This window comes from Petaurus breviceps, unplaced genomic scaffold (assembly GCF_028583685.1).
Source record: "Petaurus breviceps papuanus isolate PSGF00001 unplaced genomic scaffold, PetGlider_PUasm1.0 190, whole genome shotgun sequence".
Classification (NCBI taxonomy): domain Eukaryota; kingdom Metazoa; phylum Chordata; class Mammalia; order Diprotodontia; family Petauridae; genus Petaurus; species Petaurus breviceps.
In genome coordinates, this window is record NW_027185810.1 from 987,924 (window position 1) to 997,421 (window position 9,498).

The window sequence follows — 9,498 nt, forward strand, 5'->3', positions numbered from 1 at the left end:
ATCTACTAGTAGTATGTGCTGGTAAAAATGATTTCTTTCCTGGAGAAAGCTTTTTACAACCTGTTTATAAGTCTATGATTTAGTCACAGTTCATACAGCCTTCACCTCTCATGAATCCAGGATTACTTAAAAAAAAAAAAAGATTTTCCCTGGGGTGCTTCTTTGAATGTGATCTTGCTTACTTAATCTTTATAGGTACAGTATTTTATAAACGGTTCCTAGTTTGTCTGTTTTTTTAATTTGTCCCTCCAACTCTTTGTTAATGAGATCATTTCACCCTGCTCTTTCTCTTCCTTTCCACGAAAAGCCCAATATTCAAGAACAATATATATCACCCCTTTGATGGCACTTCAGACAATGTTTGTTTTCTAAGACTAGTAAACAGAGATAAGTGTCCCAGAGAAAACTCCAGATTAACAATACAGAGTACTGTGAAGTGTTTTTTTTTTCTCCAGAGTATTGAAGGAGAGGTTAATCTAGGAGATTGAGATGATAAAGTATAATAAGATCAACCATCAAGACTTTCAACACTAAGGCTTTAGAAATGCTTTTGAAAGACATTAGGGAAGGAAACATCAACTACTTACAAAAGGAATCTGAGAGCCTTTTGCCTTCCGGGTTACAAAAGAATTATACTTAGGACACCACAGTTTCCATGCTCGCAGAATTTTAGAGTAGTTATCTGGAATCCCCAATCTGAAACTTGACTGTGACCCAAAAGAATGTAAAAAGAAAGCTCCAAAGCTGTAGTTTTATCACCGTCGAAATAAATATATAGTCAGACCAAAGCCTTTCTTGGTGGCCCAAGTGGGTTTGAATAACCTCAAAAAGCCCCAGAAAATACTCCAAGGAAGACACCTTATCTCCTTCCACCTCCTGCCTAAGGGCTCAGACTGGAATAATTCCAGACTTTGCCTAACCCAGAACTCTCTCCACTAAAGTCTCGGTAAACAAACAAACCCGGGGGAGGGGGGGGGAGGGGAACAAACTGCCTAGGCAAAGTGCAAGCAGGAGTAGATATAGCAAAACCTTCAGCCCCCCAGGAGAAGCCCAAACACGTGGGGTGTCATTTACTCAGTCTTCTCTGGGACTACACACTCCAACACACGGCTTCACACACACACATACATACACATACACACACACACACACACACACGGCTCAGCATTTGGTTTCTTCTTACTACTGGTTTGCCCAAGCTAGGAGATCAGCATCTGACCCGTCTCAGTATCACCCTGACTCCCCCCAGACACACACACACACACACCACACCCCTCCAACATCTTCTTAATACACGTGTAAGGAGGAAGTGCGACCTTAGTGCCAGGGAAGGGAAGGTTCCGGGGGGTTCAGAAGGTATCTGGTCCGGTCTGGGTATGTGCACTCCCCCAAAGGCTAAGAAAAAAGGGGTGGGTGGGAGGGGAGAAGGTCAGAGGCCTGAGAGTGGTAGAGAAAGGGCACAGGGCTTCAGAGGCAAGAGTCATGGGAAGGCGCAGAGGCAGAGTGCTCACTTACCCAGGGTCTTCACCGCGATTTGCCGGGTGAGAGGAGGAGGCAGGTTGATGCACACCAAGTCCACATCCTGGTGCAGCAGCACCTCGTCTATGCGACTGGTGTAGAAAGGGACGCTCATCTCCTTGGCCAGCTCCTCGGCTTCTTCTTGCGTCCGGCCCCACAGTGCCTTCACCGCAAAGCCCTCGTCCTTCAGGAGTGGGATGATGACCCGGGCCGTGAGGCTGGTGCCGAACACGCCCACTCCGGGCAGCATGACTGCTAAACAGTGCAGCCACCGGGATCTCCAGTCGAACACACATACACCCCCCCGACTCCGGACCCTGCAGCCCCAGCCAGCTCGCTCGGATTGCCGTGCGCCACGCAAGAGATCTGGAGCGCCGAGCTGAGTTCAGGGATGCCGTTGATGGCTCACTGTCCCTCCTGCTGCCGCCGCCACTGCTGCTGCTGCTGTTGCTGCACCCGACTCCAGAGACTCCCGCCTTTGCCGCTGGTGGCTGCAGAAACGCAGATGCCCCGCTGCCCGGAGGAGCACCGCCTCAGGCTGGGCACCGGCCACAACCGCAGCCTGCCCCGCGCGCACCGCCCGGGCAGCTCCATAGCCGGATCATCCCCTCTCCACCTCCTCCGCCGCCGCGGCTGCCGCCGAGCTTCCCCACCTTTGCGGCCCCGGGGGGTGGTGGGAAGGTCTCCGGCTTCACCCCTCCCACACACGCGCCCGACTGTCTTAGCGACTGCGAGTCCCACCCACCCTCACTCCGCAGACGCCCCCCCAAAACCAAAAAGCTTGCAACCTTCCAGAGCGAAGAGTGGATCTGCTTCTGTCTTCTCGTTAACCTCGTCGCCCAGTAGCAAAACCAAGCAAAACGAAGCAGCCACCAGGAGGCTCGCTAAGGAGGATGCCGAGCTCCCTTGGCAGGGTGGGGGTCCCAAGTTGCTGAGCGGCACGACAGATCTGCATCCCCCTCATTCTTCTGCCATCTTCGCCCTCAGCAGCAGCAGCAGCCCCAGCAGCGTCAGCCCGCTCCCGGATGGCTAGCGCCAGGAGGAAGGCGGAGTTGGGGAGTTTGGCTGTCAGCTCCCTGGGTTTTCCTGCAACGCCCTCTCCGGAGCTCCCCACACCATTGGCCTCCGGGCTGAGCAGTCCTCCACCCCCACCCCGCCTAGCCCCACCCGCCCTCCGGACTTGTCGCTTGTTTCTTTTTCGGCGAGTTATCTCCTCCCTTCTAGAGCCCCAACTCCACCTCTTTCTCCTTCTCCTCCTCCTGGTAATTCTCCTCTATTTCTTTTTCCTTCTCAACCTTCTTTTCTCCTTTCTTCCCTCCTAGCCCCGCCCCAAATAAATGTAGAGAGGGTCGTGATGGCGCGCTTGTTAACCTAGATGGACGAGCAGCACCCGGAGGAGTCGGGCGCTACAGATTGTAACGCTGTCGTCCTGTCCCATATACTACAAGCTAGCCGAGCAGGGTCCCTCACCAAGCGGAGAGGCAGAGCAAGCCTGTCTGGATTGGATTACATACAGCAGCCCACAGGCCACTCCAACGCAGTTAAGAGATCCTTGCACAACGCATCCACTGTCCGCTTGCCTTGCCTTTCTTCACAAACCACTTTCTACATCACACGCCGGGCCTCCTTTCCCTTTCCTCTCACCCTAGCAAGTCAGCGTAATTTGAAAGAAAAAAAAAATCCCTTTCACGAGCTCCATTCATTTACTGCCCACCCCACCCCCCATCTCCACCTCCACCCCTTACCCCGCTCCTCCAGCCACATCCCCTTTCCCTCATTCATTTGTGTGTTCAGTCCTAGGCGATGCATTAAACGCTCAAAGGAGATTTGAGGTGAATGGAAATATGAGCCTGCATGGCTCACACAGCAGCAGGAGGCAGGGAAGGGTCTGTCTTGGAGACTGCAAAGGAGTGTTAGTTTCCCTGCTGTCATCTCTGAGGCAGAAGCTCTTCTGCAGGAAAATTATCAGCTTTCTTAAGGATCAGCAGAACAAGCTTGTCGCCCTCCTGCAGTAGATCTCCCATTGGGTTTCATTCATTCTGACTGCAAACAGACCTGTTTGCCAAGTTCATAGCCACTGCAGTCTATGGATCACCCGGCATGGGTTGTCAACGTTGTTTTTTACTCCAGAGACCCTTTGCCCCACCCCTTACTCGTCTCTGCCAACAGCCACTCTCACCGTTTGTTTTTCGTTTGTTTTTTACTTTTTTAGCCTCATTTTCAGGTGGTTTGATAATCTCAATGGCAGCCGTAACAACAATTAGATTTTTTAAAAGAACAATTAAAATTATGGAATCATTTAACAGCCTTTGATTGTCTTCAGCCTTGCTCACTTTAATTACTTAATGTGTTTATTTAAACAAACTTTTATGAAGTTCACGTGCGTAAAATGTGCCTGGTATCTGGGGACATAAAGACAAAAAAAAAAAAGCCTTCCAGTCCTTGTCTTATAAAGGAGTTTATAGTCTTGGAGGATGGAGGATGGGGGATGGGGGCCACATAGACACATAGAAAATTGAATACCAAAATACAAAATATGTACATTTTGCTTGTCTTTCTATGTGTCTGACCATTCTTCAGTATCCTTTCCACTATCCCTGTTATGCCCACTAAATATAGGTATACCCCAAAGCCCTGTCCTAAGCATCTTCTCTTTTCTCTCTACACCTTCTCAGTTGGTGACTTTGTGAATTCCCAATGGATTCAATTCTCTCCCAGATCTAATCTGTAGACTTAATCTTTCTTCCAAGCCCTAGTCCCTCTCCCCAAGTGTCTACTGGATATTTCAAATTGTGTGGCTTGTAAGCATCTCTTTATCAACACATCCTAAGTAGAACCCATTATATTTCCCCCCAAAACCCACCTCCATCTTCTGAACTTCATTTTTTCTGTTGAGAACACCACTATTCTTACAGTTATTCCAACCTCTGTCATCTTCAACAACCCTTTCTCTCACTTCCCACATCCAGTCAGCAAATCTTGTTATTTCTTCCTCTACAAAATCATATGCATTTTATTCTCTTCATAGCAACTAGATGGCAATGGTTAAAGTTCTAGACTGGGAGTCTAGAACAGGACTTCTTAAACTGTGGGTCAAATCCCATATGGGGTCATGTAACTGAATTTGGGGGATCACAAAATATTTGGCAACAGTAAAAGATTTCTGAACCTGCAACCACCAAAAATTAATTTTCAATCAATTCTAGGTGTTTCTGGCAGTGTTTGCCCATGTTGCATCACTCGACTTTACTGCAGCCTTGATTCTGAACACACAATATGTACACTGCACTATGTATGCTGTTGTGCCATGCAATGCCAATGAATGCTGCCAGAAACAGCTCAGACTCTGTTATGTAATTCGTGTTATGAATTGCACTATTTATGATTTGCACTGTACATACAAAGTTTTCTGCTCTTACAGAAACATAATAGTTTAATTATGGGGGGGAAAAAGACCTTTAATATTTTCCTACCATCATTCCTCAGCATGTAAGTATCAGATTAGTATATTTTTGGATGGTATTGTGCTAGAATGTTTGGTTTTTTAAATTGCTCTTATTGCCTTCTTTTGCAGAAAGTAAAGATCAAAGCCCTTTAATAATATTTCTCTACCATCACCCCTGTATATAAGTGTGAACATCAATTTTTTAAATTAAGCACAAATGTAATTTCATACACTAAAACTAGTATTTGAGAAATTATTAATAATATTTATTTTTAGAATAAAAATTTTATTCTAATTTTATTTTATTCTAATTATTTTATTTAGCTACTTATTATGGATAAGTAGATAAATTTAGACAGGAGAGGTTAAAAATACTGATGACATTGCATCAGAGTCTTCAGTATCCGGTTATAGTACATCTAAATTGACAAGAAAAAATATGCTGAATCATCTTTGCAATATGGATTTACTTCTAATAATGATGGTGTGGAAAAACCTCCTTGCTTAATTTGTAATAAAGTTTTGGCTTTGGAGAGCATGACACCAGCCAAACTAAAATGACATCTTAATACCAAGCCTGCAGGGTACTGCAGTAAATCAAAGGAATATTTTGAACAAATTTTCAAAATTTTCAAATAAAGAAAAACAATGTTTTGAGAAATTTGTTACTGTCAGTCAAAAGCATTGACTTGCATCTTACGAAACTTCTTATTTAATTGCAAAAACTAAAAAGCCCTATGCAATAGGAGATCTCATGTTACCTGCTGCTATTAAAATGTCAGAAATAGTTCATGGGAAAAAGTATAGGGATGAAATTCATAAAATTCCTTTATTGAATAATAGTATTTCCAAAAGAATTTCTGAAATTAGTAATGACCATTCCAGTAGTTTTTTTTTTTTTTTACTAAGCTTAAAGGCAGCCCAAAGTTTGCAATTCACTTAGATGAAACAACTGATATTTTTAATATGGCACAGTTGTTACTTTATGTAAGATATATTTATGAAGGAAGCATACATGATCAATTATTGTTTTGTTGCCCTTTGGAAGGACATACAAGAGGGGAAGATATATATCTTAAAGGTTTACAGTGGAAAAACTTGAGTTGGAATCTGTGCAGACGGTGTTGGAGCAATGATGGGTAACAATGTTGGATTTGTAGCAAAAGTTAAAGCTGGTGGCAATGAATATATCACTTTTACTCACTGCATGACCCAACAGGAGGCAGTCATAACCAAAAAAATATCACTACAGTTAGATGCTGTGCTTCCCTTAACACTGATTTGTTTTCAAACCTTTGGAAAGACATGGGACTCCAATTAGAAAAGCTTGTTACTACATACAGAAGTAAAGTGGCTCTCAAGAAGGCAAAGTTTAAACAGATTATTGAAATTGAAAGATAAAGTTGTTATATTTTTGACTGAGCAGAAATTTGATTTTGTTACTTTTTTCACAACTTATGACTTTTAAAACTATTTTGTCAGATACTTTTGAAAAACCCAATGACTTAACCATGTTGCTTCAAGGAAAAAATTATAACATATTTATGTTAAAAGATAAAATTGGAAGTTTTACTAAAAAAGTTAACATATGGAAGAATAGGATGGAAAAAACCCAGTTCTCTAGAAATGTTTACTGCTACAGATGATTTTATATTTGAAAATAACCTTCCCAAAGATTTAATTGTAAGCGTTATAATTGATCATCTAAAGTGCCTGGAGACAGTTTCAGAAATACTTCCCTTCAGATTTGGATTCTAAAAAACTAAGCTGTGTTCATAAACCATACTCAATTGAAATTTAAAAATCAGTCATCTGCCATGAAAAGTGCAAAAAGAAGTTGCCAAATTGTCAAGTGACAGAGGTTTAAAACTTGAGTGTCCTAAAAAATCATTAAATAATTTTGACTTGGGATTAGTACAGAATTTCCAACAACTTCTGAAATGACCCTAAATATACTTCTGCCATTTTGTACTACGAATTTATGCAAAGTGGCATTCTCAGCATTGACAATTATAAAATCAAAATATCAGTCAACTCTGAAAAAGGTTGAAGATACTCTATATCCTGCAGTATCAAATATTCTACCAAGACTTAATTCTTTATATAAAAATAAACAAGCATATACATCTCCTTAGTATGTAAATTTGCTTTCATCTTTAATAAATGGTAAAAAGTATATCTATACCAAAGAATTGTTTTAAAATAAATTTCTTTGTGATTTATTATCAGTAAATGTTTGATTTGTATATCTATTTTATATACCTATATATCTGGGGTCACATAAAAATTTCTTGGGTGAAAAGAGGTTGAGAGTGGAAAAAGTTTAGGAAGCTTTAGTCCAGGAGACCTGAGTTAGAATCTTGACTGTGTGGTCCAAGTCACCTACTTTCTCTGAGCCTCAGCTTCCTCATCTATAAAATGGGAATATAGTAGTACCTACCTCCTAGGGTTGTTGTGAGGATAAAAAGATATAATATTTATAAAGCATTTTCAAACCTTAAAATACTATATAAATGCTAAGAATTATCATCACTCAGATAACCACTGCCCTAGTTCATAAGACTCTCCTTATGTCTCACTTGTACTACTGAAATAGTCTTCTAATTGGTCTTCCTGCCTCAAGTATCTCCTTACTTCAAGGAATCTTCAACACAGTGATTAAAATTATTTTCCTAAAGTTCATATCAGGCATTCACTTCCACATCACTTCTTATTCAGTAAACTCATTACCTAACTCCATTTTACCTCTAGGAATAATGCCTCTGATATTTAAAGCTTTTCACAGCCTGGGTTTACTCAAGCCTTTCCAGCTTCATTACACAGTACTTTCTTTTACACACACTACAATCCAGTAAAATTGTCCATCTCTCATCACTGTGCCTTTGCATTGGCAGTACCCTGTGCCTGCTTTTTGTAATCTTTGGTTTCCTTCAAGATTCATATCAAGTACCACTTTCTGTATAAGGTGTTTCCTTATCCTCTCAGTTACCAATACCTTCACCTACCAAACGCACCTCATATGTCTTTTTTCTCCTCTGTTAGAATGTCAGCTCCTTAGGGAAAGGAACTCTTAACTTTTATCTTTGTAGAACCTCTTTTGGAATGCCTCTCAACTCATACTTGAAGGTTAAGTCCCCAGGGCCTAATTATCCTCAGGTTCAAGTTATTTTGTGGGTCCATACCCTAAAACTAGTCCCACTATGGCATTTTCCTTTAATAGTCAAAGAGTAATTAATTATAAGTCGATCATAGCAGAGGTATTTACTAAGATGACATCATTAGATCAATAGAAGCAACATATTCCCATCCCCATAAATCAAAGGCATAATCTCATACAACTACATGCAGCATCTATGGAAAGAGTAGACACACCCATAAAGTACACTAATAGAAAGGTGTACACAGAGAAAAAAAAACACACCTGGCACAGGTAATTCATACCTCTGGTGCTGCAGGACCCAATAGCCTTTATCCTTTCTCTTCCTCCCAATGACAAGTCAACTCTTAGGGAGCAGCGCGGAAATTGAGAAGAACTGGGAAGATATGTAGGAAGAGAAGAAAATCCAGAGAGGAGAGAGTTTCTAAAAAAAAGAGAGATTAGTCAACAGTGCCAAGTGCTGTAAGAGTAATCAGGAAAGATGAGATGACTATAATATTTCTGGGAGTCTTCATTTTGTAATTTTCTTTCAGGAGATGACTGGTGGATTCTTTACACTTCTACTTTGCCCTCTGGTTTTAAGATATCTGGGCAGTTTTCCTTTATAATTTCTTGAAATATGATGTCTAGGCTCTTTTTTTTTAACCATGGCTTTTAGGTAGTCTAGTGATTCTTCTATCTCTCCTTGATCTATTTTTCAAGTTTTTTTTTCCTGTAAGATATTTCACATTTTCTCTTATTTTTTTCATTCTTTGTTTTATTGTTTCTTGATGTCTCATGGAGTCATTAGCTTTCTCTTAACCATTTCTAATTTTTAAGTAGTTATTTTCTTCAGCATTATTTATGCCTCTTTTATCCAGTTGTTAATTCTTTTTTCATAATTTTCTTGAATTACTCTCATTTCCCTCCCCATCCCCGTTTTTCCTTACCATTCTTAGTTGATTTTTTTTTAATTTGGGTTTTTTTTTTAACTTTTTCTTCAGCTTTTCCAGGAATTCTTACTGGGCTTGTATCTAAGCTGCATTTTTCTTTCAGACTTTGCCTATAGATGAAGTCATTATCTTCTGAGTTTGTATCTTGAGCTTCTCTGTCACCATAATAGCTTTTTGTGGTTGGGTTCTTTGTTGCTGTTGTTTACTCATTTTTTGAGCCTACCGTGTTTCCCCAATAATAAGAGACTGTCTTATTATTTTTTTTGGACAGAAAAACACCAGAGGGCTTATTTTCAGGGGAGGGCTTATTTTAATGAACATTGACAGCAATTTTAATAAACAGGTAAATGTGAACAAAAAAATGCACCTTTATTCAATAAGCAAATCACTGGGGAAGAACAGGATGATGCGCTCACTGCTACAGCTCTGATTGGATGCAGCTCGGA

At 41.1% G+C, this 9,498-nt stretch overlaps 1 protein-coding gene across 2 annotated transcripts in view; it reads right to left on the reverse strand.

Annotated features, from left to right (window-relative positions):
• GFOD1 (Gfo/Idh/MocA-like oxidoreductase domain containing 1) overlaps positions 1 to 9,498 on the reverse strand; it is a 216,919-nt gene that overhangs the window by 157,043 nt on the left and 50,378 nt on the right. Inside the window, exon 1 of one of the 2 annotated variants that reach the window (XM_069092423.1) lies at positions 1,516 to 2,572. The exons of the other annotated variant lie outside the window; for it this stretch is intronic. Within the exon in view, the coding sequence (XP_068948524.1) occupies positions 1,516 to 1,768 (253 nt within the window). The 5' untranslated portion in view covers positions 1,769 to 2,572. Of the gene's footprint in view, positions 1 to 1,515; positions 2,573 to 9,498 lie in introns of those variants that run through there. 2 annotated transcript variants of the gene reach the window in all.